The sequence below is a fragment of the Urocitellus parryii genome, chromosome 6 (assembly GCF_045843805.1).
Source record: "Urocitellus parryii isolate mUroPar1 chromosome 6, mUroPar1.hap1, whole genome shotgun sequence".
Classification (NCBI taxonomy): domain Eukaryota; kingdom Metazoa; phylum Chordata; class Mammalia; order Rodentia; family Sciuridae; genus Urocitellus; species Urocitellus parryii.
In genome coordinates, this window is record NC_135536.1 from 89,156,515 (window position 1) to 89,184,400 (window position 27,886).

Here is a 27,886-nt window from a genome sequence, read left to right on the forward strand (position 1 = left end):
ATATTAGGATAACTGGTCTCACCTCAACCCTGGTAGACTAGATTATGCCTGTCTTCTCCTGGCACTTGTCTGGCACTTGTCTGGTGCAGGAATCAATATGCTCCCTCTGTGCCTCCCCTCCCAGCCGCCCCGCTGCTTAGTGGAAGAAACACTAAGTTTTCTCTGGGCCTTATTCTACATCTCCTCCCTATAGGGACCCATCCTCCTCAAGCCTGGCATTGATGTCGAGACGCATCCAGGTGTCACAGGTGTCTGGCGAGCAACAGAGAGGCAGTGATGCTAACCCCCCAGGAGCACCTCCAGAGGTGGAGCCCTCCCCTGCCAACCCCAGCCCCCATCAGGCAGCCCCTGTGCTATTGCCACGTCGTCGTCACAACCTGGACAGCAGCTGGGCTCCCAAGAGAGTGATCACAGCTGGCTTCTCAGCTGGACTCCAGAAAGCCCAGTCTGTGCACAGTCTGGTGCCACAGGGTGAGGAGCCTGATGAGCTCAGCCCCAGAATGTGGGAAGTGTGGAACTCATGGGTGTACTAGAGGAGGGTAGAACTGGTGTGTCTGCCAGTGGGTATCCTTAGTGGGCATGTGCAAGGGAACACCAGCTCCTAAGATTTGAGCTGTAGCACCCGGGTGTCCTTCCTCACCACTTGACCTGTATATATCTCTTGTCTCCTCAGCAAATGAGATGCCTTCATCAGGCCCATTGCTCTCACGGGACATGGAAGTCCAGGATGGCCGTCCATCTTGGCCCTACTCCTACCAGAACCCTACCACCAGTTCTATGGCCAAGATATCCCGCAGCGTCTCTGTTGGGGAGAACCTAGGCCTAATGGCAGAAACTCAAGCTCCTGTCTCTATTCGAAACTCACCACTCAGCAAACTGCCCCTTCCTAGCCGGGCTCATCTGGTCTTGGACATCCCCAAACCACTGCCTGATGGTCCTACTCTGGCTACATTCGCACCTGTAACGAAGGGCTGGGCCCCTGATGAGGCAGAACAGGCTGGCTCCCCAGCAGGCCTAGGAAAGGCTCATAGCACATCTGAGCGGCGGGCCTGTTTGGGTGAGGGTACTGCTCCCAAGCCTAGGATGCAGTGCCAGGCTCAGCCTGGGCCCAACAGACCCAGTGCCCAGCAACTGCCAGTCAGCCTCCTCCGAAGCCCTGAGAACCTGCAGCCCCCACCCCCTGAGAGGACTCCCAATCCCATGGAATGTATCAGGCCAGGCGCAGCCCTGAGCCAGAACTCAGGTATGCACAGCTTCCAGCTCTTATCTCCTGCCCCATCCTCTCTCTCTTTTGTCTCTGTTAGCCACTCTCTGGTCCATCCCATTTCTGTGCATCCAGCCTCTGGTGTTCTTCATCCTGTCTGCTCCTGTCTCACTCAACCCATAAGTCATATCCCTGTTGGTGAGACACTCCTGCCAACCTTCATGATCTCTTTATGACCAACTTACCCCTTCTGGACCTTGGGGTTTGAACTGGCTCTCTCCTCTGGACTTTGTTGTCTTTGTGGTTTTGGAGAATGTATTATAAGGGAAGGGGGGAAACAAGGCACAGTGGCACAGGCCTGTAGTCCCAGCTACTTGTGAGGCATAAGCAGAAGGATCACTTGAGCCTACACGTTCAAGACCAGCCTGGGCAATGTAGTAAGACCCTCATCTGAAGAAAAGAAAAGAAAAGAAAAAGGAAAAAAGGGACATGAGGAAGGGATTCAAGAAAAGAAAAAAAGGGACAGGAGGAAGGGATTGAGGGCTAGTGGGGGTTTCAGTGTTGAGGGGTAGCCTCTCTTGCTCTGAGCAGCCCTGGATGGGAAGGTCTGAAATGGCTTGCTGAGCCTTTCTGGTGTTTTTTTTTTTTTTTTTTTTTTTTTTTTTTTTTTTTTTTTTTTTTTTTTTTTGTCTTTTTTGGAACTGGGGGTTGAAATTAGGACTTTGCGAATGCAAGGTAGACACTAAGCTACATCCCAGCCCTTGCTGAGCCTTTCTGAGCTGTATCTGTTCCTCACAGAACTGGTGGTGAGCCTGGAGCAGTGTGAAAAACTTGTGGCAGAGCTCCGTGGGAATGTGCACCAGGCTGTACAGCTCTACCACTCGGTAAGCATTGGGCACCACCTGGCAGGAAGACAGAGCGAGGTGACAGTAGTGCGAGGTGTTTGATAGCTGAGTGTCTACAATGATAAAAAGGCTCTTCCACTAACAGTGTGAAGCACTCAAGACATCCGGGCAGAAGAAGCAAGGGAGTTATAGGCCAGTCCAGACCTCTTGAACTAGGTACCTACTGGTCATTTCTAGTTAAGAGCTTGAGATCTCCTCAGATAGGAGGATAGAACATGGAAAGACTGCATGTTCTAATTTTCTCAAGACAATCCCAGTTTATGCCTGTTGTCCCTGTGTAATTATTAACAGTATCCCTTTTCATTTTTTTTTTAATTTAAATTTTCCAAAATTATCTGGCTACAGTCCAACAGGGCCCAAGTTTTGAAAGAGAAAGTGGAGTCTATATGAATTGTAAGGAGTGGTTAACAATATATGGATGATTCCATAATCTGGAGGGATCACCTCTGGGTCACCTTCTAGTCTGTGAGGGTCCCATATTCCCAGGTCATAATGAAATTGATTCTTGGAGTGTGGAACTCCCAACCAGTCCCTTCTTCTGAGGCAGCAAGGGAGTTATAGGCCAGTCCAGACGTCTTGAACTAGGTACCTACTGGTACCTGGAGCAGGTGGGGCCCTTCCCTTTTACATATACATTGATAAGACCCTTCACTGTTCCTTCAGCTCACTTCTAGGGGTCTTATTGCAGGTGGCTGGCTGCAAGACGCCCTCAGCAGAGCAAAGTCGAATCACTCAGCTCCTCAGAGACACCTTCTCTTCAGTACGTCAGGAGCTAGAGGCCCTGGCTGGTGCAGCATTGTCCAGTCCAAGCGGGAGCCCTGGGGCTGTGGGAGCTGAGCAGACACAGGCCCTACTAGAGCAATATTCAGAGTTGTTGCTTCGAGCCGTGGAGCAGCGGATGGAACGCAGACTCTAGCTTCAGAAGCCTGTCCCAAGTGAATGCTTCCCCATTCCAAACTGCAGCCCCTCTTCCACTTACCAAAACCTGTGGGGAGTGGATAGCAGGGATCAGTGCTCAGAGGTGAAGCAGCTTTCCCAGCTACTACTCCGGGAGCCCCTGTATTTATTAATTTATTTCCCAGACTGTTGCCTCACCTTTTTGAAACTCCAGCCTCCACAGCCGTTCTAGTGGTTCATGGCAGGGGTAGGTCTTGGGTCTTTGTCATCATGGTGCTGTGAGGGCTAGGAGGGCAGCCTGCCCCATCTGGGGGACACTGGGAAGGGCTTGCCCTCTTTTTTAGAAGCCATTTGAAATTACTTCAGGGATCAGCTCCCTGGGGTGGAGCATTCACAGGGTACTCCATGGGGGTAGAGGTGAGAGGTAATGTGGTATTCAATGCCCTTCAGTCAACTGAGGACTTTCACCTCTATTTCCTTTCTCCTCCCACACCAGCTACACTCTCCTGGTTGCCAGAGCAGGCGTTGTTTCCCCCAGTTCCTGGCAGTTTAGGAAGGCGGACAGAGCTGCCTGGACTTCCAGAGCATCCCCAGCCATCAGGAAACTCAAATTGGTATCAGGACCTGAGCCTCCACATTCCACTTCCAAGAGGGCCCTCATATTGTCTCTACCCTTGTGCCCCCCTTTCTCTCTCTGGCAGAGCTTGTGGATCCAGCTCTGTGCCATTGCTGCAGGACAGTAAGGTCCTCTGCTGGGCAAACATGAAGCCCTGTCCTCCTTTCCTTAGTTCCTTAGCCTTTTCTATCCTCCAGCCCTAGTCCTCAGCAGGCTACTGAAGCCCAAGGGTCACCAAGTTCTCCCTGCATCCTGAGTGATACTGTCAGAAGCCTGTGTGAAATTTCCTTCATGGTTTACAGGGCACTTACACACCTTCTGAGGACCTTGGCCACAGACGAAGTCTCACACATACGTACATGTACACAAACAGTTGGGTGCTCATTGCTAAAGTCCTTAGATGGCTGATATGTGCCTGGGTTCCTCTCATATTCTGCCTCAGTTTCACTACCCTAACTTGTGTGGAACTCAAAAAGGAATGGAACACACTTCATCCAAATTCTGGATTCTTCATGTCCACAGCCTAGCTATGTGATGGACCATTAGACACCTAGTATGAGGAGCCTCCTCAAAGACAGTGCTGGGTGTACCCATCAAGGGCTCTACAGATACTGGAGGTTGTGGGGAGGGAGGCAGCAGGGCCAAGAGACACACAGGAAAAGTGGTAGGTGGGACAGGTAAGTGGCAGAGGTGAGGGACAGATTAGAATTTAAGGGGCCATTCTTGGGTTTAGGGGAAGGAGAGGGTGTAGTAGGCCCATGGTGTTGGACCAAGTAGTGATGCAGTTGTTTCTGAGTAGGGGTGAAGAATGTGTCTCTGGGCCCTCCTGCTTTTCTCTGCCCCAGGTAAAGCAGGGCAGCTTTACCACAGCTTCAGGCCACAAAAAAGCTGGCTTACCTGGCTGCAAGCTCTGTATGTAGAAGCTATGAAAAAAATTGGGTTATGGAGCGTGCCCAGCTCTGTTCAATCAGCCTGAATGCCCTAAGAAGACCAAAACGTTTTATGCCCCCACTGTTCTCTACCACCAGCATCTGCGTGGTCAAACTCAAATGAAATCCTGGCCTCCAAAACACAGCTGGCTGTGGACCCCTGTCAGCACTGTAGCTGCTTGCCTGAGGGTAGAAATTCACTCCAGCTGTGCCCGCCCCCATCACCACCCAACAGCCACAGCCCACCACAAAGGCTCAGGCTTGGCACTGCAACCCCTTGCTCCACCCCTGGGCCAGGTTCTTAGCAGTCCTCAGTCAGATGCTTTAGGAGAGAGCTACATTCCTGCTAGGTTTGTGAGAAGGTAGCTGCCCTTTCCCTAACCCCTGCCCAGGGTGGGTGGGGGTCTTGTGACCGTGTCGGCACCCCGACCCCTTCTGCATGTCTGAGGCCACCGGTAACTGCCGCCCCTGTCCATACTACCCCGTCCCAGTTTTGAAAGCCCCTTATTTATAACTTTTATACTTTGTTCCGGCAGTGGCGCTTGTCTCCTCCCCAGCCGCATGGGGCGGGAGCTGTTTTTAAAGTGTCCGTTTGTACTGATGTATGAACTTGTCAATAAATGCAATCATTTGTTAACTCTGGGGTGGCAGCAAGTGAGGCCGGCGAAAGAAATCACTGCTTCTCGCTCCATCCAGTGGAAAGGGGTCCAGCGGCCTGGCGAGAGCTGAGGAGTGGGGGGCGGGGCTTCGGGCGGCGGGCGTCATGGCGGCGGCGGCTTTGGACGCTTTGCAAAGGGCGTTACGAGAGTTCCCGGCCGCGGCACGGGGTGAGTGCGCTAGCGGGGCAGGCGCCCGACGCGAGAGGAGTCCCGGGGACCGCCGACACCTCGCACCCCTGCGCGAGAGTGGTTGGCACCCCCGCTAGGCTCGCTCTAGTCACGGCCCCTCCCCCAGCCGGCCGGTGGGTCGCGGTCGCACGCGCTGTGGCTTCATGGAGTGTGTGTTTTCGTTATTTCAAGGCCTGGTGGTGTTGTGCTGGGTTCCCAGGGTCAGTCTGTGCTTAATAAATCTGGGCAGTGCATTGTTGCTCTTCCCGTAAAGAAGTCTCATTTGTAACCTCAAATGTCCACAGGTGGTGGTGGGCTTCTGTCTCTGAACCCCTGCAGAAAGGAGACGGTCGTCTTTATTCAGAACAGACTCCTCCAAGTTTTGGGAGAATTATAGATAGCTGTTCAAGTGATCCTGGTTATTACCCTTACTGTTTTTTTTTTTTTTTTTCCCTTTCCCCTTTCCTCTCTTCCTCTAGTCCTTCCTCATCACCCCCTCCCCGCAACCTCCTAGCTTTTAAAATTTTTCTTCTTTCTATTTTTATTATGTACTTGTATCAGTACTGGGTATTGAACCCAAGGACACTCTACCAATGAGCCCCTTTTATTTTGAAATAGGGTCTCACTAAGTTATCCAGGCTGGCCTTGATCTTGACATCCTCCTTCCTCAGCCTCCTGAGTTACTGGGATTATAGGCCTGTACCAGCAGGCCTGTTTTTAAATGATTTTTCTTTTTTCTCTCCTTCCTTATTTCTTATTTATTTTTAATGATTTTGTATCACTGACCAGCAACACAGGCACCTGACCTGAGTCTTTAATGTAAATAAAATAAGCTTCCCACTGTCAGCCCCACTTGCATTCTTCCAGGAAGATTCTTTTTAAATCCATGCACACAGGACTGTACCCTTTTAAAAACTTTTCTGCATTGTGCATCCTGGAAGTCATTCCACATCTATCTCATTCATCTGTGAAATGGTGAAATTCACTGAAGCAGCCCACTATTGATAGGCATGTCAGTCATTTTTAGACTATTGTTTTCAATAATTCTACAGTTAATACTTGAGTTTTCATTTAATATATTCTTTAAGCACCTCCATGTGCTAGGCTCTGTTTAGTATATTGCGGTACATCATTGCACGAATAAAGCAAGTTCTTAGAGCTTACATTCTAAGTGAGGTGACAGACAACCGCACTGAACATGTAAATCATGAAGTTGGTTAGAAGACAAGTGCAGGGCCAGCAGCTCCTTAGGTGGGAGAGTGCTTGGTGCATTCAGGGAACAGTGTCTGGAGCAGTTTTTGTGCACAAGTGCAAATACTTAAAAAAAAAAAAAATATATATATATATATATATATATATATATATGTAGATGGACACAATATCTGCGTTTTATTTTTATGAGGTGCTGAGGATTGAACCCAGTGCCTCATGTATGCAAGGAACACTATCACTGAGCTACAACCCCAGCCCTGTGCAAATACTTTTGTTGGTTAAATTCTTAGAACTGTTGGGTCAAAGGAATTGTTTGGATCCCTTTGAAATTCTCTTTCTGAAGCCCCAGGAGAGAAAAATAGCCATTCTCTAAAGGAATGATAAGCAAGGAAATCTGATACAATTGTTAAAAATTCAAAGGATGAAAAGAAAAAGGCAGTTTCCACATGTTTTATGAATCCCATGGCTCGGTGGGGTAGCTTAGTGGTAGAGTGCTTGCCTGGCATGAATGAGGCCTTAGTTCAATTCCCAGAACAGCAGAGGCAAAAAGAAATAAAGCCTAATGAGTACAACAGGGAGATGCTTGGGAGATGGCAGAGCCCATCTTGTCCCTACCCAGGAAAAATAAACACACATGCCAGATTTTTCATTTTCAGTTTTCTTGGGCCCACCAAGGTCTTCCCATTCAGTTTCAGTTTCTGATCTTAAGACATTTGCTTTCTTACTGATTGCAAGGTAAGGATTACTGGCATAAAGACATAGCATGAGAGGTGGAGTATGACCTTAGAGGTGAAAATGAATGACATGGTCATTGGAGCAGGTTGTAGTAACTACTGATTGGGGCCAAGGAGGAGGAATGCGAAGCCCTATGCTCTTGTAAAAATCTGGAGAAAGGCATTTAGTCTGAGTGAGCAGCAGGAACAAAGTGTGGTACTGCCTGAGTAGAGGGTGTGTGGTAAGGGGAAGGCAGGAGTCAGGAGCAAATCAAACTGGAAAAATAGGTTGGGCCTAATGATGGAGTACCTTGAATGCACGCCAGAGGCAGATTATGCTGTAAGGAATAGTGGTAAGCCATCAAAGGATTCTTTACTAGGGGCGTGAGGAGTTCAGATTGTATTTTCAAATGACTGGGCCAGATAATGGATACTCTGAGGGGGAGTAGAATTAGGCCAGAAAAAAACAGTTGAATGGTTTGATGATTCACTGCAGAAATCATTCAGCCAAGATATTGGAGACTTTCATTCAACTGTTAAGCAAGTATTTACTGAGTACCTGCCATATGCTAGGTACTGTTCTAGGGATGAATCAGTGAACAAGACAAGCTACCTTATGTAGCTTTCAGTCTTTCGAGGGAGACAGACCAATAAGCAATTTTAAATAAGTGAAATATATAGCATGTCATTTGGTGATAAACACCAAGAAGAAAAAATAAGGGATTTAAGAATTGGGAACGGATTGCAATTTTAGAGTGGACAACCTAGCAACTCAGGGTGCTGAGGCAGGAGGATTGCAAGTTGAAAGCCAGCCTTGTCAACTGAGTGAGACACTGTCTAAAAGAGCAGGATTGGGGGGTGTAGCTCAGTGATGGAGCACGTGCTTAGCTTGCCATGAGGCCCTGGGTTCAATCCCCAGTATCCCACCCTACACACACACACACAAAAGAATAAATAAATAAAAATAAACCGTCCAAAGGACTGAGGATATATCTCAGTGGTGGAGCGCTTCCAAGTTGAATCCTTAGTACTGCAAAAAGAAAAAAAAAATGCTCAGGGAAGGAATCCTCAATATTGTAATTTTTTAACGAGGACCCAAAGTAGCAGAGGAAAGAAAGAGATAGTGGCTTTGAGAAATAGTAGGATAACAGGAGCAACTAAGGGTGAGTCATAAATAATAGATTGCATTTAAGGGTGATGTAGGACCACTGTAGACGTCCAAACAGGTGGCACATTGCATAAGCTGCTCAAATATACATGGTGGCCCTGGGCATCTAAGGATGATGCTGCTGTTCAGTGAGACCCAAAACACAGTTTAGCCCCTATTTCATCTGGTGTCTTTTCACCCCAGGTAGATTGTAAGCTGCTTGAGATGATTATTGGATAATCCTTTGATATCCACACTGACCAGGCCAAGTGTGAGCACATTCCAGGTGCTCAGATGTGTCACTTTTGAAGGGGTCTTTCTAGAGTCTCACCCCCAGCCCGGCCCTGGCCTTGGGCCTTGTCCATAGTCATTCTAGACCTCCCACCACCAATTCTGTGGCTCCATTTCCAAATGGATGCTGGAAGATTTGCCCTCCTTATGGGGAAGCCGAGGGTCTACTGTATAAAGACAATACATGGACCCATGTAGGATTTAGGTCATAGGCTGAACAGCAGCCCATGATGGCCCATCTTCGTGTGTGTTACTTTATGTTTTCTCACTTCAACTTCTCTTCTATTCCTGGTTGTTTAGGGTCCTATGGTCACCAGTGGGCATGGCTTAGTGACATAGTATGGCCTTCCTAGGGAGGGTATTTCTTATGCAGGAAATGGGACAAAGACTGAATGCTGCTGCCTTCAGCCTCCCCCCCTCCCCCGCCTTTCCCTCTTTTTCTCAGAGCTCAGTGTGCCTCTTGATGTGCCTTACCTGGATGAGCCCCCTACTCCACTCCACTTCTATCGGGACTGGGTGTGCCCCAACAGGCCATGCATTATTCGAAATGCCCTGAAGCACTGGTCAGCTCTCCAGAAGTGGTCCCTCCCTTACTTAAGGTGGGAGCCTCCCTGGGGTGGTGGATGGGCAGTGATTACTGACAACTGGGCATGAGCTGAGTATCCATTCCTCCAGAGCCACAGTGGGTTCCACAGAGGTGAGTGTGGCTGTGACTCCAGATGGTTATGCAGATGCAGTGCGAGGGGACCGCTTTGTAATGCCTGCTGAGCGCCGCCTGCCCCTCAGCTATGTACTGGATGTGCTGGAGGGCCAGGCCCAACACCCAGGAGTCCTCTATGTGCAGAAGCAGTGTTCCAACCTGCCCACTGAGCTGCCCCAACTGCTGTCTGATCTGGAGCCTCATGTACCCTGGGCCTCTGAGGCACTGGGTGAGTGAAGGCAGGTGGGGAAGGGGGGTGCAAGGTGATCTCTGACCAGGAGGCAGGGCAGGGAATCTGGGAAGGAAGGGATCAGTTTGCTTGTTCATTCTCTCCCTTTGATTTTTATTTGGTCCACACACTTGGGCCTGTGTGGTCAGGTGCTACCCACCTGCCTGCCTCAGGCCTTGACTTCATAATAGATGAATAAGGAAGCACTCCCAATTTCTTCCTCTTCTCCTTGAGATTTCTTCACTCCCACCCAGCTTTTTGCCTAGTATGCCTGTGTGTTGGCCCAGCTAGCATGTCCTTCCTAACTTGCCATCTGCCCCACAGGAAAGATGCCTGATGCTGTGAACTTCTGGCTGGGGGAGGCAGCTGCAGTGACATCCTGTAGGTGTTGGTGAACAAGCTGGAGGGGCAGAGGAAGGGAAGATGAGTTCGGGTGAGGAAGGTTGGGCTGGACTAAAGATAGGCTGGCTCTTCTTTCACATTTCTCTTGGGATTCTGGACTCCGGCACCACAGAAGGTCTCCCCTGACAGCTGAGTTGGGTAGCTACCCATGGTACTGAGACCAGAGTGCACCATTTGTTTTTTCCTGTTGATCCCTAGAAGCTCTCAGAAGGCCAACTAGGTCAGGAGGGAATTTAGGAGAAATCTGATGGCACCACTTTCCCTCTTGGTGGAGGTGAGCCCAGGACTTGACCAGATCTGTTCCCTGGTGTGTTGAGTTCTGCAATGTCCACCAGCATCCTTGGTGTCTCCTTGAGCCAGATGACCCTTTATGATCTCTTCCTTTTGCCATAGGCAGTCTAGAGCTTCAGGGTTGAGGTGGTTGGCTCCCCTCTGTCCTCCAACCTCACCTCCAGGCTTTACTTACATTGACAGTGCACAAGGACCACTATGAGAACCTGTACTGTGTGGTCTCAGGGGAGAAACACTTTCTGTTACATCCACCCAGTGACCGGCCCTTCATCCCTTACGGTAGGGGACATGGCCTGGAGGGGGCTTTGGGGGAACAGGTGGCTTGTGGTGGAGGGAGGACAGCAAGATCCTGGGGCAGGCTGGTGCCTAGACCTGAAACGTGACCACAGGTCTAAGGTGCACCAGGACTCCCAACCCTCTGGACCCTGTACCTAGGGAACATGTGTGCTGGCTGGGGTAGGGAGGAACTGGCAAGCTGTGGGTCACTTGAGGTTCCCCACAACTTTCTTCCTTGGGCTTTAGAACTGTACACACCTGCAACCTACCAACTAACGGAAGAGGGTACCTTTAAGATAGTGGATGAAGAAACCATGGAGAAGGTGTCTGTTCTGTTCCTGGGTTCTGGGGAGGGGAAGGAGCAAGAACCTGAGCCCCAGAGGATAAGCACAAAAGGTCTGGGGAGGTGATACCTTGCTCTGAAAAATTGTAAGTATGGGGCTTTTCCATGCCAAGTAGAGCAGGGTTCATGGTATTCAGCTTGGGAAGGGACAGAGCTGGAGGACCTGGAACTTTGGGGCCTGTTTCCTGGAAACTGCTGTGTCCCTAGGTGCCCTGGATCCCACTGGACCCACTGGCTCCAGACTTGACCCAGTACCCCTGTTACAGTCAGGCACAGGCCCTTCGCTGTACTGTGCGGGCTGGTGAGCTGCTCTACCTGCCATCTCTATGGTTCCACCATGTCCAGCAGTCCCATGGCTGCATTGCTGGTGAGGAACACACAGGGCACCCAAGGGAAAGCCCTGTCAAGGCCCAGTAGGGCATCTTTGGGAGAGGTTGGGGGCTCGGGATTAAAAGAGGGACCCTCATGTTCAGATCTCTGTTCTCCCCACAGTGAACTTCTGGTATGACATGGAATATGACCTCAAGTACAGTTATTTCCAGCTGCTCGACTCCCTAACTAAGGCTGTAGTCCTTGACTGATGTACCACTGGTGAATACTGCTAAGGACATCTTGAGGGAGAGGTTGAGCCCCTCCTAGGCTGCTGGCTTAATTCTAGAGACCACCTGGAGTTTAAGTACTTGTCTGCTGCTCAGGGTCCAGCTTAATTTGGAATCAGCCTTGGATGATCTTGGGATATGATCTTGGGATGTGATTAGGAGATGCCAGGCAGGTTTGAGTGAGCATGCCCAGGAAGTTGCCACACAGGTGAGGAGGAGTGGGGATCAGGTCCTATAGCACCTTTTACCAGTGTTGAGACTCTGGGCAAGTCACCACCTGTTGGCATTGGTGTCCTGGCTGTAAACTGGAGATAATAATGGTTCTACTGCACAGGGATGGAGATAATATCTGTAAGGTCCAGCATGGACCAGCACAAAGGAAGTGGTCAATAAAAGGTAGCTGTGAGGGGCTGGGTATGTGGTTCAAGTGGTAGCGTGCTCGCCTGGCATGCATGCGGCCTGGGTTCGATCCTCAGCACCACATACAAAAACGTTGTGTCCGCCGTAAACTAAAAAATAAATATTAAAAAATATTCTCTCTCTCTCTCTCTAAAAAAAAAAAAAAAAGGTAGCTGTGAGTCATTTGTTCTGATACTCCCTGTCACAGTAGTTTCCTGTGGCCCAATGAGGGCTTGAGGGTTTAGGTGAAAATTTCAGGGTAACCCTGATTGGGGCTATGGGCCAGACCCAGGCATGGGAAGCTGTTTGCTACCCAGACCCCTTGTCTGTGACAGCCTGTGCAGTCCCTCAATGGGAAAAATGGACTGACCCCAGTCTTGTAACTGCCTGACTGGGTCCTCCTTGGCTGAAGGCCTCTAATGCTATTCGCAGCTTTACCCTGGCCTGGTTTGCTCTTGTCCCCTGGCTCCATGGCTGCTGGTGGGATCTCTTGTCCTAGGATAACCTCTATTGTACAACAAGCACTGGAGGGAAGGGACAAAAACCCTACCCCTCCTGGGACCATCCCTCTGAGGAAAGATTTGGTTTCCACACCCAGCCTCCCTCTGCACCCATCTGAAGAGCAGGAATGCCAACCTACCAGCCTTATCCACAGCCACCCAACTCCAAGGGTAGAGGCAATCCAGACATGGCTTTGAAGGGCTATTTTATGTGACAGCCACACCCCTTGCCAGTTTGATGGAGCCTGGGGTACTCCTCTCAGATTGGCAAAGAGCTCCAGTCAGGACTGGGCATTCCTGTCTTACTGGTGCTGGGAGGTTGCACAATACCCTACTGCTGAAGATGCTCAACTACTCTGTTCACCACTGCTGTGGAACCCACTGTCTGCCTTCCTTCTGCTCAACACCTGACAGCACCTCTCCCGGAGCTTCCTCCTTTAAGTCAGGGCTGACTGGGGCAGGCCCAGATGGTGATGGCTGCAGAGTGGGACCTCGGGGAACCAGGGGTGACACAAGAGGGTGTCAGTGGCTCTGGGACATGCTTAAGGTGCCTCATTTCCTGGACAGGTGGTGGGTGTTGGCCTTGGGTGGAGTGAAAGAGGCATATGGGAGGGGCTGGGGAGGTTCTCCGGGCTAGCTAGAGCACCCTGTCTCTGGGTTAAAAGCTGGAAGTCCTTGGTCCTGTGGCTGCTGCCTCATTATTCCTGCTCCTGAGAACTTGGCCTCATGGCTCTGGTAAGGCCTTCCAGGGCACTGGGCCCTCACCTCAAACCCAGATCCCCATCCAGGGTCTGATTATTGCTATTTCTTAGAAAAGCTCTGGTCTTCTTGAGGTTTAGCAAGGAATATTTGCTGGTTACAAGATGAGACCAGTTAGTAGTAGCCAGGGGAGAAGCAGTGACCTGGGTGAGGGACTACCCCAAGTTCTTTCTGTCCTGGAAATGGCTCCAGGTTGACCACAGGGATTTGGGTCTTGGGAACTCAGAGGCTCCCAGCTGCTGTCCTGGGGCCCCAGAAGGAAGTGGCTGCTTGATGCTCCTTCTGACTCAATTGCTTGGGATGTGAGAGCCCCAGGGCTGCCACAGGTGGATGAACTGCCCCATCTCTGATCCTGACCTTGGTAGCTTCCTGGACTTGATCTGTCAGCACCCTTCCAGAGGCAGAACTGAAAACCAGCGGGAAGTGCTAGTTGGCACAGGCTTTCTCTGCCCTGGCTACTAGCCAGCATTTATAAACCTTAAACAAGGAGTGTGTTTGGAGGGAGCTCTTTGGAGACCATCATAGAGCAGAGAGCCCATTTCCAGAATGGGATGGACAGTATGGGAAATGGCTCATCCATGATGTCCAAGGCCCTGACATACCCCTTCATCTCCCTTGATAGCTTACATCCCAATCTGCCCGAGACCAGACTTAAAGCTGCTTAGCTGGGGTGTGTGGTGAGGCTGTGGGATGGAAAGACTAAAGGATGCTGTATTCAGGAAATAGAAGTACCTGTGTATGGGGCTTAAATTAGAACTAGCCTGGCAACTAGGTCTCCCCCAGGCAAGCAGCTACGTCTCCATGCCTCAGTTTCTTTATGGATTGATCCTAATAGGGCCCCTGCATAGGGTAGTCATGTGACATTTAAATGAGTTCATGTATATAGAACCCTTGGCACAGAGCTGGACATAGCATTATATAGATGTGGGCAGATGTCAGCAAGGAGATACCATATCTCCTACGGAATCAGAAGTCTGAAGGGGTGGAGGGTGGGCCTAAGCCTGATCCTTTTGATTCAGGATTAGGCCTCGAGGGACTGCCCCAGCTTCCCCTATGGACGTTGACATTGTTGGCCTCATCTACCTGCAGTAAACCTGTCCCCTTTCCCTCTTCTGTAGGCAAAGGTGCCTGGCACCTGCCTGCTCACTGTGCGTGTCCTGCAGGCCCATGGTCTGCCTTCCAAGGACTTAGGTGAGTGTGCTGTTCCCCTGGCCCTGTGCTAGGCCAAGGAAAGTGGAGAGTACTACAGCTGGATTCAGTGGGCAGTGTCAGTGGGAAGAGATAGGAAGAGGGGTCCTGGAATAGAGTGCTGGGAGGAGATTCTGAGTAGATGGTGGCAGTGGGGCCACCCATTAGACATGAGTGATGGAGACTCTGGTGGCTGGGCTGGGAAGGGCTGTTGGCCATCACTGCGCACTTGTTCATCCTCCCTGCAGTGACCCCCTCTGATTGCTATGTGACTCTCTGGCTGCCCACGGCCTCCAGCCACAGGTTTCAGACACGCACGGTCAAGAACAGCAGAAACCCCATCTGGAATCAGAGCTTTCACTTCCGAATCCACAGCCAGCTCAAGGTGGCCAGGCATCAAATCCAGCCCTACTCACCATCCCCATGAAGCCACTGCTACCTGTCCTCTCCCAGGCCCTCATTGCCTGCCTTACCCCCTTTTCCATCTTACCCTCCTTTCTGCAGTCTTCTTACTCTGTTTCCTTTCCAGAATATCATGGAATTAAAAGTCTTTGACCAGGACCTGTTGACCAAAGATGACCCAGTGTTGTCAGTGCTTTTTGATGTGGGGACCCTGCAGCCTGGGGAGTTCAGTCACCAGAGCTTCTCGCTGAGCTCACAGGCAAGGCTATACTCAAGGCAGCAGGGGCTCCCCAACCTGGGAAAGGGGATACTTTGGAGAGTAGCTGGCCCAGGTATCTGTCACATTCCAGAAGCCTCTGCCAGTTAGGAGTGATTTTTCATCAAGGAGCAGAACTTCCTCATCCTTTCTTGCCTTCTGAACCAAAGAACAGCTTTCTTGGAACAGCCCAAGGAATGTGGACAGAGTAGCCTGGAGAGGGACAATGGCCCTTCCCTCAGACCCCTTCCTTCACCTTTACTTCAGCATCCCTAGCTGGTGTCTGGGTTGGAATATACACACACACACACACACACACACATACACACACACTGCTCTTCTCATTCTTTCTAACTTGTTTCTCTATCTCCCCAGGGTGAGGAGCGGCTGGAAGTTGAGTTTCAACTGCAGAGCCTGTGAGTTGGGCCATGGGGCAGTCCCAGGTGGGAATGCTTCCTTCTGGGAATGACAGTGCCACCCAGAGCTGGCGCCATTCCCTGGTGGAGAAGTATTGCCCAGGACTCTAGGGGGTGAGAACCTGGGTTCTTGCAAAGGGTCACTGGGGGCTCTTTCCAGGACAGACTGTGTGGAGCAGCTTATCAGCAATGGCATCCTGGTGGTGAGTCAGGAATGATGCTTGGGGGGTGACTAGGGGTCCCCAGGTTCCCTCATACATCTTCTTACTCTTTATACCCATGGCTGCCTGGGTCAGAGTAAGCTGGTTGGGGAGCTTTGGGGTATCAGGGCCTTGAGGGAGTACAATCTCAAGCAAATGCTAGGTAACTGGGAGCCAAGGTAATGAAGTGCTGAAGAGGAGGAGACAGGGTGCTGGGAGGGTGGGGTCCTCAAGCAGGGTGACGATGATAGCTGAGGAGCTCTCTTAACAACGCAGGCCCGGAAGCTCTCCTGCTTGCATGTTCAGCTGGAAAAGACTGGGGACCAGAAGGGTGAGTTCCCAACCTACTGGGATAGTCCCTGTTTGTTTGTTTAGTTGTAGGTGGACACAATGTCTTTATTTATTTATTTTTATGTGGTGCTGAGGATCGAACTCAGTGCCTCATGCATGCTAGGCAAGCACTAGCCACAACCCTAGCCCCAAGTCCCTCCACCTTTATTCCTTATCTTCCTCCTTTCTAAGGGGAAGGCAGTAGCTGCCTTCAGTTCCCAAAGGCAGGAATAAGGGCTAGAGAATAAGTCTGTGCTGGGGCTTCACAGGAGCCAAGATTTTCCACCTAGTATTTAGAGTGTGGTGTGGGCTCCAACATCCAACCTGGACCAACCAACCCTCCATTTCGGAGAGAAGGAAATGCCCTCCAGGAATAGTGAGAGATGCCTTGGGCAGAGATCCTAGCACTTTCCTCTCTGCTCTATTTCCTGTTTCCAGGGTCAGAGACCAGAGTTCAGCTTGTAGTTCCAGGGGCCTGTGAGGGTCTTCAGGAGGCCTCTGTGGGCACTGGCTCTTTCTGTTTCCATTTCCCAGCCTGCTGGGAGCAGGAACTGAACATCCATCTACAGGTAATGGCCTCATTCCCAGGAGCTGGGTCCCCAAGGCCACCCTCACGCCCTCTGCACCTCCTCCCAGCCTGACCTCTGTTTGCCTGTACCCCACTTCCTTTACCCTTCTCCCTGACAGAGGCAGGCAGCCCCCTGGGTAGAGTGTATGGGGTTCCTGTTCCCCTCCCTCCTGTTCCTTTTTCGCTGCCAAGGGGAGTTGGTGGGGTTCTTGCTGACAGGGAGGGTATAAGGATTCATGGGTTTTCTCTGTTCCCCAACAGAATGACCCTCAGGAACAACTGAAGGTGCCACTACAGACCCTGCCCACTGACCAGTTGGTGAGACTCATCTTTCCCACATCACAGGTACTGGTCACCCAGAGAAGGAAAGCTCAAGGTATAGACTGGGCTGGCACTGACCCCAGCCCTTTCCTTAAAGGGAGAGGCCTGCTTCTGTAGCTACTTTTCTCCTCAGGCTGTGCCCTGAACAAGTGCTAGGGCCAGGCTTTGGGTAAGAGGGTGGCCCCTATGGAGTTGGTTGGGGGCCTGAGGGTGTATGGGGCTATCTAGGGCCCGGTGAGAGGAAGGGCCGAACAGAGGTGGCCAACCTTTGTGATGGGGTTTTCATGGTTTCCAGGAACCCTTACTGAGGGTGGAACTGAAGAAAGAAGAAGGGTGAGAGGCCTGGCTGGGGCTTGGGAAAGCAACCAGGTAGGGGTGGTGAAGGTTGGGCCTTTGGCCTGCAGGAGCGACAGGGAGAGGTGGGGAGCTTGCAGCAAAGTTGCACCTCTCGGCACGGCTTCCTTCACAGATAGAGCACAAAGTGCCAGAGGAAGCCTCAAAAAGCTTATTTTCTTAACTGTTTTTACATTTGTTTCTACTCTAGTTTGAGGGGTGCCAGTGCCTGACACTGGGCCCTGGATAAATAAATGTTTGGCTAAAAAAACAGGTGGGGAGGTGAGGATAGTAGCAGGGCTTGAGGCACAGAGAAGGCAATGAAAATGAAACAGGAAGTTGTGCTGTTTGAGTGGGAGCCATTGTGGATGGACCTTAAATGCCTTCTTTTTTTTTTTTTAATTTAAAATGTTTTTTTTAAAACTTCCTTGAAAAATATTTTCAGTTATAGATGGATACAATAATTTTATTTTACTTATTTGTTTTTATGTAGTGCTGAGGATTGAACTCAGTGCCTCACATGTGCTAGCCAAGCGCTCTACCACTGAGCCACAACCCCAGCCCCTTAAATGCCTTCTTAGGAGGAGTTGCCATCAGCTCTCTCTGTCTTGGGAAGTAACTTCTCACCATGAGAGGAGGAGGGCATTGGACCTTCTTTCATGCCCCCTCTATTGTCATTTTTTAAATTGGTGGGCAATAGAGAGAAGATGAGCCTTGGAAGTGAGATTCCCTGCATCGGGGGCCTGAGTGGCCCCTTCAGTCTCTGTATTCCCAGGCTCATGTGAGTGTCCATGTGTGGGTCTGGGCTCCTCAACTCCCTGTCACACTTCACAATGTCAGGCTTCTGAGCACATAGGAGTGGTGGTGTGCATTGAGGAACGGGGAATCTTGAGAGTTTAGTGGCTATGTTGAGGCAAGCCCAGCATTCCCTTTTTCTGGTGTGGTTGGGAGCTGCCTCACAGACTTTTCCTCCTCTTTCAGCCCACAAGAGCTGGCCGTGCGTCTGGGCTGCAGGCCCTGTGCAGAGGAGCAGGCCTTCTTGAACAGGAGGAAGCAGGTGGTAGCTGGGGCCCTGAAGCAGGCCCTGCAGCTGGACAGAGACCTGCATGAGGATGAGGTATGGGTCTGAGCAAGATTTGGTTGGGGCAGCCCTGGGCTTGCTTGGGCCCTGGGTTGAACACAGATTGGTTGTTTATAAGGAGCCCAGAGCTGGTGCCAACCTACATCTGTGGCTGCCACCTACCCTGCCCTGTTTCCTCTTGCTTGATGTAGTCAGGGGCTGTAAGTGCAGTGTTTTGCATGGGCTGGCTTTCCTTCTCTTCATTTCTTGGTCTTTACCCTGGTCCAGGTTTTTGGAATAGGTCCCATCTAACTGATTAGTGACAAGATAGCTAATATAAGGATGGCCTCCTGGCATGGGTAGTCCCATGGGTCTGGGTCATCTAGTGGGGGAATGACATCTAGCAAATAGAGGGAGGCTTTGGAGTTTGTATTGAGGCTTCCAGAAAGTGATCCCAGAAACTTAGGGGCTGGGGGAGAAATGAGGCCTAGCATCTGTCAGGCCCCGACCCCTCATAACTGGAGAAGCTCAGCCCTCAGGAGGCCCTCTCTGAATCAGAGCTGGCCCAAGTCCCCCTGTTACATATTGACTGGTCTTAGTTGTGAAGCAAGCTGAATGACTCCTTGATCTGTTTTCTTTTTTCTTTTTAATATTTATTTTTTAGTTTTAGGTGGACACAGTATCTTTATTTTTTTATGAGGTGTTGAGGATCAAACCCAGTGCCTCACACATGCCAGGCGAGCACGCTCCCACTTGAGCCACATCCCCAGCCCCTTGACATGTTTTCTTGCATGGCTTTTTCCATCCCTCAGGCCTTTCCAAGCCTGACTGTCCTCTCTTCTAGATCCCAGTGGTAGCTGTTATGGCCACTGGCGGAGGGATCCGGGCAATGACTTCCCTATATGGGCAGCTGGCTGCCCTGAAGGAGCTGGGCCTCTTGGATTGCGTCTCTTACATCACAGGGGCCTCAGGCTCCACCTGGTGAGCTGGTAGCAAGTTGAGTGCTGTAGCCCATGTGTGGCTGGTTGTATTGTGGGAGGGAGTGCAGGTGGTAAGGTGATCCTAGGACCCAGAGGCTCTGAGCAAACTGGAAGGGCTGGGAAAACGCATGTGCTAGGGAGAAATATGCTCCCAGGCTCTCTCAAAGGTGCCTGCCAGAGGTACCTGTTGTCCTAGAAGAGAAAGTTTAAGGCATGTGAAGTCTGGATGGGATCCTTAAGTGACATCCCCCCTCCCCTGGTCTTTGACTTTTCTCAGGGCCTTGGCCAACCTCTATGAGGACCCAGAATGGTCTCAGAAGGACCTGGCAGGGCCCACCGAGTTGCTGAAGACCCAAGTGACGAAGAGCAAGCTGGGTGTGCTGGCTCCCAGCCGGCTGCAGTGGTATCGGCAGGAGCTGGCCGAGCGTGCCCGCCTGGGTCACCCAACCTGCTTCACCAACCTATGGGCCCTCATTAATGAGGCGCTGCTGCATGATGAGGTGTTGGGGGTAGACCCTGGATGGGGTGCAAAGCCAGGGCAGGGTTCAGAACTTGAGCCTGTCCCCTGGTAAAGGGTGGGAAGGGCTCCAGGCACCAGGGAGCTATAGGCTTAGTGCTGATCATCTTTCCCCAGCCTTGTGACCACAGACTCTCAGATCAAAGGGAAGCCCTGAGTCGTGGCCAGAATCCTTTGCCCATCTACTGTGCCCTCAACACTAAGGAGCAGAATCTGACAACCTTTGAATTTGCCGGTGAGTGGCCTCAGAGCTGAGATATATGCTCTTATGGATGGTGGGATAAGGGATAACCTGGCCTATAAGGGGTGGATCTTACACCCACATCTGCTGGCCATTTCCCAGAGACTGTCATCTTACCAGGCCTTTGGATGAAGCAAGGGCCTTAGGTTGTGCACTTAAAGTCACAGCAACAAGGTCTGAGCCTCCTAGTCACCAGGCTGTCCTCAAGTGAAATCCATAGTGGATGTATGGGTGTCTGAAGGTCCCATGCCCCATGGCTGAGTGTATGGCCTCCTCACAGAGTGGTGCGAGTTCTCCCCCTATGAGGTTGGCTTCCCCAAGTATGGGGCCTTCATCCCCTCTGAGCTCTTCGGCTCTGAATTCTTCATGGGGCAGCTGGTGAAGAAGCTCCCAGAGTCCCGCATCTGCTACCTGGAAGGTGAGCAACATCTTCTCCACCCAGGCTGGAGAACTGGGTGGAGTGGGGAGAGTGGGTCTTCAGCCTGGCCAGCTTAGTCACTGGGAAGTTTCCTGGTCTAGGAGGGGCCATGAGGATTGTGATGGGGATAGGGGACTCTTCCCTTCATGTCCCTCTCTCAGGTATCTGGAGCAATCTGTATGCAGCCAGCCTCCAGGACAGTTTGTACTGGGCCTCAGAGCCCAGCCAGTTCTGGGACCGCTGGGCCCAGGATCAGGCCAGCCTGGGTAGGTGCTTGGGTTCCTTTATGGGATGCAAAGGGGCAGCCAGTTGGGGAAATGTTTGGGGTATGGTGGAGGTGGCTCTTGGGTCTTTGGGGGCCTCAACTGTTTCCCTCCAGGGTCATCACAGGGGCTGGGATAAAGGTTCCTCCCACCCCTGCCTGTATAGACAAGGAGCAGGTGCCCCATCTGAAGATAGAAGAACCACCCACAAGAGCTGGCAGGATTGCTGAGTTTTTCACTGACCTTCTGACGAGGCGCCCACTTGCCCAGGCCACTCATAATTTCCTGCGTGGCCTCCATTTCCACAAGGACTATTTCCATCATCCTCACTTCTCTACCTGGAAAGGTATCCGCTTCTTTGCCCTGGTCTTAGCCATCAAGCCTGAGCCCTGCGGCACCCACTGTACTCTCGCCTTTCTTTCTCCTTGGCACCACACCCTTTGAGACCAGTGCCCTGGCTGTGGGGTGCAGGGACTCCTTTCTTCTCTCCTTGGGTTGGAGCTTTCAGGTTGTGGGGGTGCTTCTTTAGCAGGAGAGCAGGGGCCCAGGGACACAGTCTCTCCTCTTACCAGTGTCAAGACTTGTTGTCAGCCCTGAGGAGCCCTCAGAGTCAGTGACTGCTGCTACTTCTCCTGCCCCATCCCCACACTTTTGCAGCTACCAAACTGGATGGGCTCCCCAATCAGCTGACGCCCATGGAACCCCACCTTTGCCTGCTGGATGTCGGCTACTTTGTCAATACTAGCTGCCCACCCCTCCTGCAGCCCACCCGGGATGTGGACCTCATCCTGTCACTGGACTACAATCTCCATGGAGCTTTTCAGGTTGGGAGTGGGGTGGGTGGGACTTCTTACAGGACTGGAAGGTTGGGGCAGGAGTGGGAAGTAGTGGGCCAATTCCAGTTGGGCCTGTCTTGGCCCCTGGCAAGATCTGCTTTGGAGTTCAGTAAATGTCTGGCCCAGCTTCCCTTAGGAGGCATGGCAGTGACACCATGTGGAATGGAACACAGACTATTAACTCCCCACTGTGGAGAACTTGCTTCTTCTGATGCCTTCTACCTGCCCTACAGCAGCTGCAACTCTTGGGCCGGTTCTGCCAGAAGCAGGGGATCCCATTCCCACCCATCACACCCAGTCCAGAAGAACAGCACCAGCCTCAGGAGTGCCATGCCTTCTCTGACCCTGCCCAGCCTGAAGCCCCTGCTGTGCTGCACTTCCCTCTGGTCAATGACTCCTTCCAGGAATACTCAGCCCCTGGTAAGCCACGCTCTACCTGCATCCTTCCTGTCTCTCTTCAAGTGACCCTAGACCTACCTCTCCAGAGCCCTTTCCCTCCCTGGCTAGGCTGTACTCTCTCCCCAGGGGTGCGGCGGACACCTGCAGAGAAGGCAGCTGGGGAGGTCAACCTCTCTCCTTCTGACTCCCCATACCACTACACAAAAGTGACCTACAGCCCAGAGGACACAGACAAGCTGCTTCACCTGACACATTACAATATCTGCAACAACCAGGAGCGGCTGCTGGAGGCCCTGCACCAGGCCGTGCATCGGCGGAGACAGAAGCAGCAACACAGACCTGAGTGATACCAGGGAGGTGCACTGGCTGGGCTCCCACCTGGTGCCTGCCAGCTTTGACTCTTTGAGCATCACCAAATGTTCTGGAGCTCTGATGTCCATGCATAGCTCAACCAAGGTGTATTCTGAGGATCATCTAGAGGTGGCAATGAAGCCAGCAATGACTCTATCCACAGCATCCAGGCTGAAGCCTGTAAGCAGAGAGGCTGGACTCCCTTCCTCCTTCAGAAGGCTGGGAGTGAGGGGCCCAGATCATTATAGCTGTAGTTAGGACCAGTCTCCACATGGAGAGGACCAGGACTACCTTCTTTACAAAGGGGGATGGGATTTGGGGCTCAACATTTCCATGACAGCAATGGGTAGAGATGGGGATAAAGTGGCCAAATGGACAGAGTAAAGTGGAGCACTTTATGTATTACAGCAGCTCTTGCAAATAGGAAGTACTGTCTGAAATTATCTGTCATCCCAGGCTCTTAGTTGCATATGGTCAGGACTGACTTAAAAAGCAAATTGACACATCATCTCCCCAGGTACCTGGTGTAGTGAGCTCATCAGTGCAGATTCCCCTCAAGGAGCAGGGCATATGCTTGGGTCACCCTTTCTAAGCAGAGTGGAGACCAGTGGAGTCCAGGGGTCACTAATGCTGTAGCCCTGGCCTTGCCTAGGTTAGCAGACTCACAGGCTGTCCTCTTTACCCATGCAGGGATCTTGGGGTGAGGCCACAGTCCAGTTAAGGGGCCGTTTCTTGCCACATGGTAGGGGTTGCCAGACTTGGGATCAGATGAACCAAAGAAAGAGACTAGTAACAGTGAGATAACTAGCAGCTTGTGATCATGATGGGATACATCTAACAGGAACTGTCTATCCCAGAAGCAGCCAGGGTAGGGATGTCCTTGTGCTGATAGTTGTCACTGGTTCCCCAGATAGAGTCTTCACGTGGCACCTGGAGGTTTGGTATTGCCCTGGGGTTCACTTCAAGGCCCAGGCCTGTTGAAAGAAGAGAGAGAGATAGATAGGAACTGGCCATCCCAGAATCTTCCCTGAGCAGTCATCAAGCTCTCTGGCCTCTCTTGGAACACTCCTTCTAGAAGCTGTTTCCAGAAGCTGACAGGCAACAACAGTTTTGTAGAAAGAATGGGAGGTAATTTCCTTGATTCTCATGATTCAACTTGCTATAGCTGCCAGACCTGACCAAGTGACTCTCAGATCCTTCTCTAGGCATGTGTCTGGAGTCACAGAGCAGAAAAAAAATGGCTATCCTGGTAGTCCCAGAATTCACTGTGTCTAGGACAAGTTCCTTCAGCAACACATCACCTAAACTTGGAACCCATGGGCTCTGCAGGAGTACGAGTGGATAATTACACCAGAGACCATAGCCAGCTGCTTCCTGTTATAGGGCTCATGGTTGTATGTGACATACAGACTGATACTGGGCCTAGGGTCCCCTGTATGGAGGATTTCACACTGTCTCCAATCTCTCTCCCATGATCTCCCAACTCAAGTGTCCTCTCCACTGGTTTGGAGGTGGGAAAGATGTGGGTAAGGTAGTTAAATATCAGAATTATGCTAGGATCTATAGGAGGCTGAGGACCTTCAAAAAAGAGTCGTGTGTTTCTCTGCCTCAACCTGCCATGCTCTCCTAGCCTTTGCATTTCTTGCCCTTGGTCTGTAATCTCAGGGACATGCTGACATCTTGGCCCTTTGTCCCTCAGGAGCAGGGCTGGGAAGTCGGAGAGGATGGAGATAGAGCAGGGTATGAGCAAGGGCAGATGGTTTGGCTATGCTGCAAATGAACACCATTGTTTGAAGAGGAAAGAAGGGGAGCTTTCTAGCAATGTGCAAGGGAAGCCTGGGATACCTCCTCCCTTGGGGCTGGCTGGAGCAGGAAAGGTCTTATACAGCCTCTGTGGCAGAGCTGGCCATCTGCTGGGTCTGGCCCAATGTGGAGGATGGGGCAGGCAGAGCCAAAGTGGAGTGAGGTTCTGGGAGGTGATAGTCATATCTGTGGGGAAATAGAACCTTGTAGCCTGGGCTCTGCCATCACAACTGTGAATGGGGTTTGCACCCAGAGTAGGGGTGTAGGGCTTCCTATTTCCCAGGGGTAGCTGAAGGGTCTCAAAGGCAAGGGACCCCCCATACCCCAGCAGAACAGGTCAGAGTTCCAGGACCTTGGGTGTGAGAATAGCCTTGGTGCCAGTCACTGAAGCTCAGAATCCCTGCCCCCCCCCTCACCTACTCAAGCATCCCACCTGAGCAAAGCAGCTGTGTTCTCTGCCAGGAGTCTGGCCTTGGGTTCCAGGCTTAGATTCTGGGCTGTAGAGCGAGGGAAAAAGGACAGTTACCCTGGCCCAGACCCAAGCCATCCCAGGCAGCCAACTCCCCTGCTGCTCCTTCCTCCTGCCCCTGGAGGTTTTGCCCTGCTCTACTGAGCATCCCACATGGACAGTGAGGGTGAGCAGTTTCCCCAGGGCATCCTGTCTCCTGGACACTCAACACAGCCAGGAGAGGTGCAGCCTGGATGAGTGGGAGGTGCTGAAAACTGAAGAAACTTCAGGTCTTTTGGGAATTGTGGGAAGAGGTCCACAAAGATAGAGCCCAGGGGAAACTGAGGAATGGAGCCAGGACATTCCCTGATCACACTGTCAACACAGAGCCTTGCTACAACCCAACAAAGGCTAAAATGGTTGAAGGGGGTGCTTTCTGGTGTTCCTCCTGGTGGTAGAACCGGGCTTGATCACTGTTCACAAGACACCTCAAGGAGGTAGCATTCAGAGGTGTCTGAGGATTAGAGAAATCCCTTAGGAGCAGATAAAGCAGAACCTGTAATATCCTTGACAGAACAGAATCCACAAGGATCCTGGCAGGAAGGGCTTGGGTGTGGGTTTCAAAAGTGGTAGACTACAAAGGGGGCGGAACAGGACTATGAGGCAGCTGGGGGTCAGACAGGCTCCACCTCCTGCCAAATAGCCTCGTAACTTTAAACAAGTTACTTAACATCTCTGGGCCTTGAATTCTTTGAGGAAAGAAAATAAGTCCCAGGTATTTCTCAGGGGTTAGAAATACTTGATGTGAAATTTCCCAGTGCCAGTTGAACTGGGAGTTTAGGACCCAGGGAATCAATACCCTGCCCCTGCCATCACCAATCCTTCTCCATAAGCCTACCTGCTGCACTGCCCAGGGCTTGCCGCCAGCACTCAGCCTGCTCTTCAGATGGTGCTGCAAACAGGATCTCTTCCCCGTTGCTCAGCCTGGCACCCAAGCAGCCATGGGTCAAACTCAACCAGTGCCTCCAGCCCCTCAGCTTTATGGCTGCAGGTGGAGTCAGTCTCACCTTAAGGAGAACACGTGCTTCCTGCCCTGGTGGTCCTTCATCTTCTCACACTGGGCTCCCTCAAGGTCCAGAGGGACAGTGGAAGCCACTTTCTGAGGAGAAATTAGGTACAGGGTAACTGTGGACATCTACGCTTTTCCCTATGGATTTCTTTCTGTCCTCTGACCCCTTAGCCTTGTCTCCAGCCCCCAAATTCCATTTCTTGCTCCCTTTGCTGTCTGGTACCTCCACTGCCATCCTCTCATCCAAGAATAACCTTAGAGAGCTGCCTTCCAAGGCCCCATAGCAACTGTCCCAGGAGCTGGCATCATGCTGTGGAGAGAGGTGGTGAGGTAGCACATAAAGGGGAGGCAACAGCCAGGTTTGGCCCCATCATTCATCCAGAGCCCCCCAGGGGAAGTCCTGGGCTGCACCAAGGTCATTAGAACCAGGAGGGACTCTAACAAGGAAACCAAGAAAAGTAGGAAGAGAGGAGCAGCCCTACCCCTTCTGGGTGGGACAGAGGCTGTGAAGTACCTGAGAGCAGGGACTCAGTTGCTCTATCCAAATCCAAAAGCCAAGCCCCAGGTGGCACTTCTGAGCCAGAGTGGTTTTGCAAAGGGGGATTGCATGGGGAATTTTCTGGCACTTACCACCTTCCCCCCAGGCAGGAGCTGCTGCTTAAGCTCGAGAGACCCCTTCATGGCAGGGGTACTCTTTGTCTCCTGAAAAGATGGGATCAGCACAATGATCCTTTTCTGGAAGGTCCTCCTAACCTGCTCCTACTCTACTTTTTTATTTCTAATGTCCCTCAACTCTATGGACAGTGTGCCAGCTCCTGCTGATTGTTCCAGGGGATGGGTCCTTACCACCTTGAGTTCCTGGGCTCCTGCTGTCTGGCCATATGCTCCAGGGAGATGCTGGTGGTGAGGGGAGCCCTGACTTTCAGGCTTAGAGACTCTCCCCATGCACTACCCTCAGGCTCTGTTCTCCAGGTGTACAAAGCCTTTGCTTGCCCCTTGCCCCAGCGTCCCCGCACCTCTGTCATCTTCTGCAGCTGGGCAAACTTCTCCTTCTGAACTGCCAGCAGCTTTTCTAAATCCTTGTGTCTGTGGAGCAGCAGCTCTACATCTGACACTGAGTGCTAGAGAGAAGTGAGTCAGGGTAAGGTCCAGTTTCTTGGGTGCTGAGAGCCTTCCCTCACCCTCCGCAACCCAGCCTGGGTGACCAATGAGTGGAACAGCAGTAGGGTCTGTCCTGGGCCATGGTTGCCAGAGGACATCTGGCTCTGGGTAGTATCCACTCACCCCAAAACTGGGCTCCAGCAAGAGGCCCTCCCTGGAAGCCAGCCAGGCATCTGCCTGCTCCACACCCTGCCTCAGCTTCTGCAGATCCCAGGTCTGTTTGAGGCGTTGCTGGCACACGGTCCACTCTTCCTGGAGCTCCTGCAGCTGCCAATGCAGGTCCTGCAGATACTCTGCCACCTGAAAGGGAAGGACAGCTGCAATGAGAGCTAGGCACTCGTGGCACTCCCACTCCAGGAAGGGCAGGAGAACCAAATTGAAACCAGAGGGACCTTCCCCATTGTGGCCGCTCTGTCCCTCCCCGGCCTTCCTGTACTGCTGGTTTTCACACCTGCTCAGGTTCCAAGGCATTGGGAAGTTGGGCTCATCCCACCCTCTATGCTCACACCTCCAGGGACATAAAGTGGCCATTTTCCACCATTTTCTGTCCTTCCTTTTGTATGTCCCGGGCTTGAAGGCAATGCTCCTGGATTTCTTGCTGCAGCTCCTCATGCTGCCCAAGAAGCTGCTCAGTCCCCACCATGTCCCCAGCCAGCTCCTGGGAAGACACCAGCACCTTCCTCTCCTGAGCCCATGCTCTGCAGGGAAAGAAAGCTGCTACCAGAGTTGGCAGGACAGCCTGGGGGACAAGGGCAGAGACAGTTCTGCTCCCCCAAATCCAGGATGACTGCCATCCCTCAAGGCAAAGCTGAACCAACTGCCAAGGCAGAAGACCACCTACAGTAATTCCCGGCAGTGCCCAAGGAAGGCATGGCCTTGGGCAGCCTGTGCCAGCTGCTGGTCCCACTCCTGCGCCTTCGCCTCCAGGGTGGCCCAGGCCTTCTGCACCTTGGCCAGCTGCGTGGCCAGGCCCTCTTGAGCCTCAGGGTGCCACTGGCCCAGTCTGCAGGTTTCCATCTGTACCCGTGCCAACTCCTTTTTGATAGCCGCCAGTTCTCTCTGCAACCAGAACACAAGATCAGCCCAC

At 51.8% G+C, this 27,886-nt stretch overlaps 4 protein-coding genes across 10 annotated transcripts in view; 3 read left to right on the forward strand and 1 right to left on the reverse strand.

Moving 5' to 3' along the window:
* The window catches only part of Mapkbp1 (mitogen-activated protein kinase binding protein 1), a 54,337-nt gene extending 49,845 nt beyond the window's left edge, over positions 1-4,492 (forward strand). For 4 of the 5 annotated variants that reach the window (XM_026392503.2, XM_026392532.2, XM_026392510.2 and 1 more), the window contains 4 exons: positions 194-471; positions 674-1,243; positions 2,003-2,088; positions 2,798-4,492. In XM_026392503.2, the coding sequence (XP_026248288.2) occupies positions 194-471; positions 674-1,243; positions 2,003-2,088; positions 2,798-3,025 (1,162 nt within the window). In that variant the 3' untranslated portion in view covers positions 3,026-4,492. The remainder of the gene's footprint in view (positions 1-193; positions 472-673; positions 1,244-2,002; positions 2,089-2,797) is intronic. The other variant, XM_077799847.1, reaches the window with a different exon arrangement.
* A 96-nt stretch (positions 4,493-4,588) lies between these two features.
* Positions 4,589-14,413, forward strand: Jmjd7 (jumonji domain containing 7). 3 transcript variants are annotated; one of them, XM_026392563.2, is made up of 9 exons: positions 4,589-5,378; positions 9,187-9,340; positions 9,417-9,670; positions 9,995-10,051; positions 10,547-10,642; positions 10,886-10,962; positions 11,190-11,349; positions 11,475-11,573; positions 14,358-14,413. In XM_026392563.2, the coding sequence occupies exons 1-8, from the start codon at positions 5,315-5,317 to the stop codon at positions 11,561-11,563; spliced, it is 951 nt and encodes a 316-aa protein (XP_026248348.1). In that variant the 5' UTR covers positions 4,589-5,314; the 3' UTR covers positions 11,564-11,573; positions 14,358-14,413. The 3 variants fall into 3 exon arrangements, with proteins under 3 accessions (XP_026248348.1, XP_026248352.1, XP_026248340.1); XM_026392567.2 differs by lacking the exon at positions 14,358-14,413 and having other exon boundaries at positions 9,417-9,438; positions 9,586-9,670; positions 11,475-12,106; XM_026392555.2 differs by lacking the exon at positions 14,358-14,413 and having other exon boundaries at positions 11,475-12,106.
* Positions 13,207-22,930, forward strand: Pla2g4b (phospholipase A2 group IVB). Its single transcript, XM_026390191.1, has 20 exons — positions 13,207-13,215; positions 14,358-14,430; positions 14,676-14,812; positions 14,957-15,088; positions 15,461-15,501; positions 15,662-15,704; positions 15,978-16,032; positions 16,470-16,600; positions 16,861-16,944; positions 17,216-17,253; positions 18,235-18,370; positions 19,158-19,294; positions 19,571-19,793; positions 19,928-20,045; positions 20,332-20,469; positions 20,631-20,735; positions 20,899-21,078; positions 21,390-21,556; positions 21,802-21,988; positions 22,094-22,930. Exons 1-20 carry the CDS (start codon positions 13,207-13,209, stop codon positions 22,312-22,314), a joined length of 2,355 nt encoding a protein of 784 aa, XP_026245976.1. The 3' UTR covers positions 22,315-22,930.
* A 215-nt stretch (positions 22,931-23,145) lies between these two features.
* Positions 23,146-27,886, reverse strand: part of Sptbn5 (spectrin beta, non-erythrocytic 5) — a 47,543-nt gene continuing 42,802 nt past the window's right edge. Inside the window, 10 exon segments of the mRNA XM_077799784.1 lie at positions 23,146-23,292; positions 24,555-24,618; positions 25,468-25,553; positions 25,637-25,728; positions 25,862-25,948; positions 26,269-26,340; positions 26,655-26,759; positions 26,923-27,099; positions 27,308-27,497; positions 27,641-27,858. Coding sequence (XP_077655910.1) covers positions 23,280-23,292; positions 24,555-24,618; positions 25,468-25,553; positions 25,637-25,728; positions 25,862-25,948; positions 26,269-26,340; positions 26,655-26,759; positions 26,923-27,099; positions 27,308-27,497; positions 27,641-27,858 — 1,104 coding nt within the window. The 3' untranslated portion in view covers positions 23,146-23,279.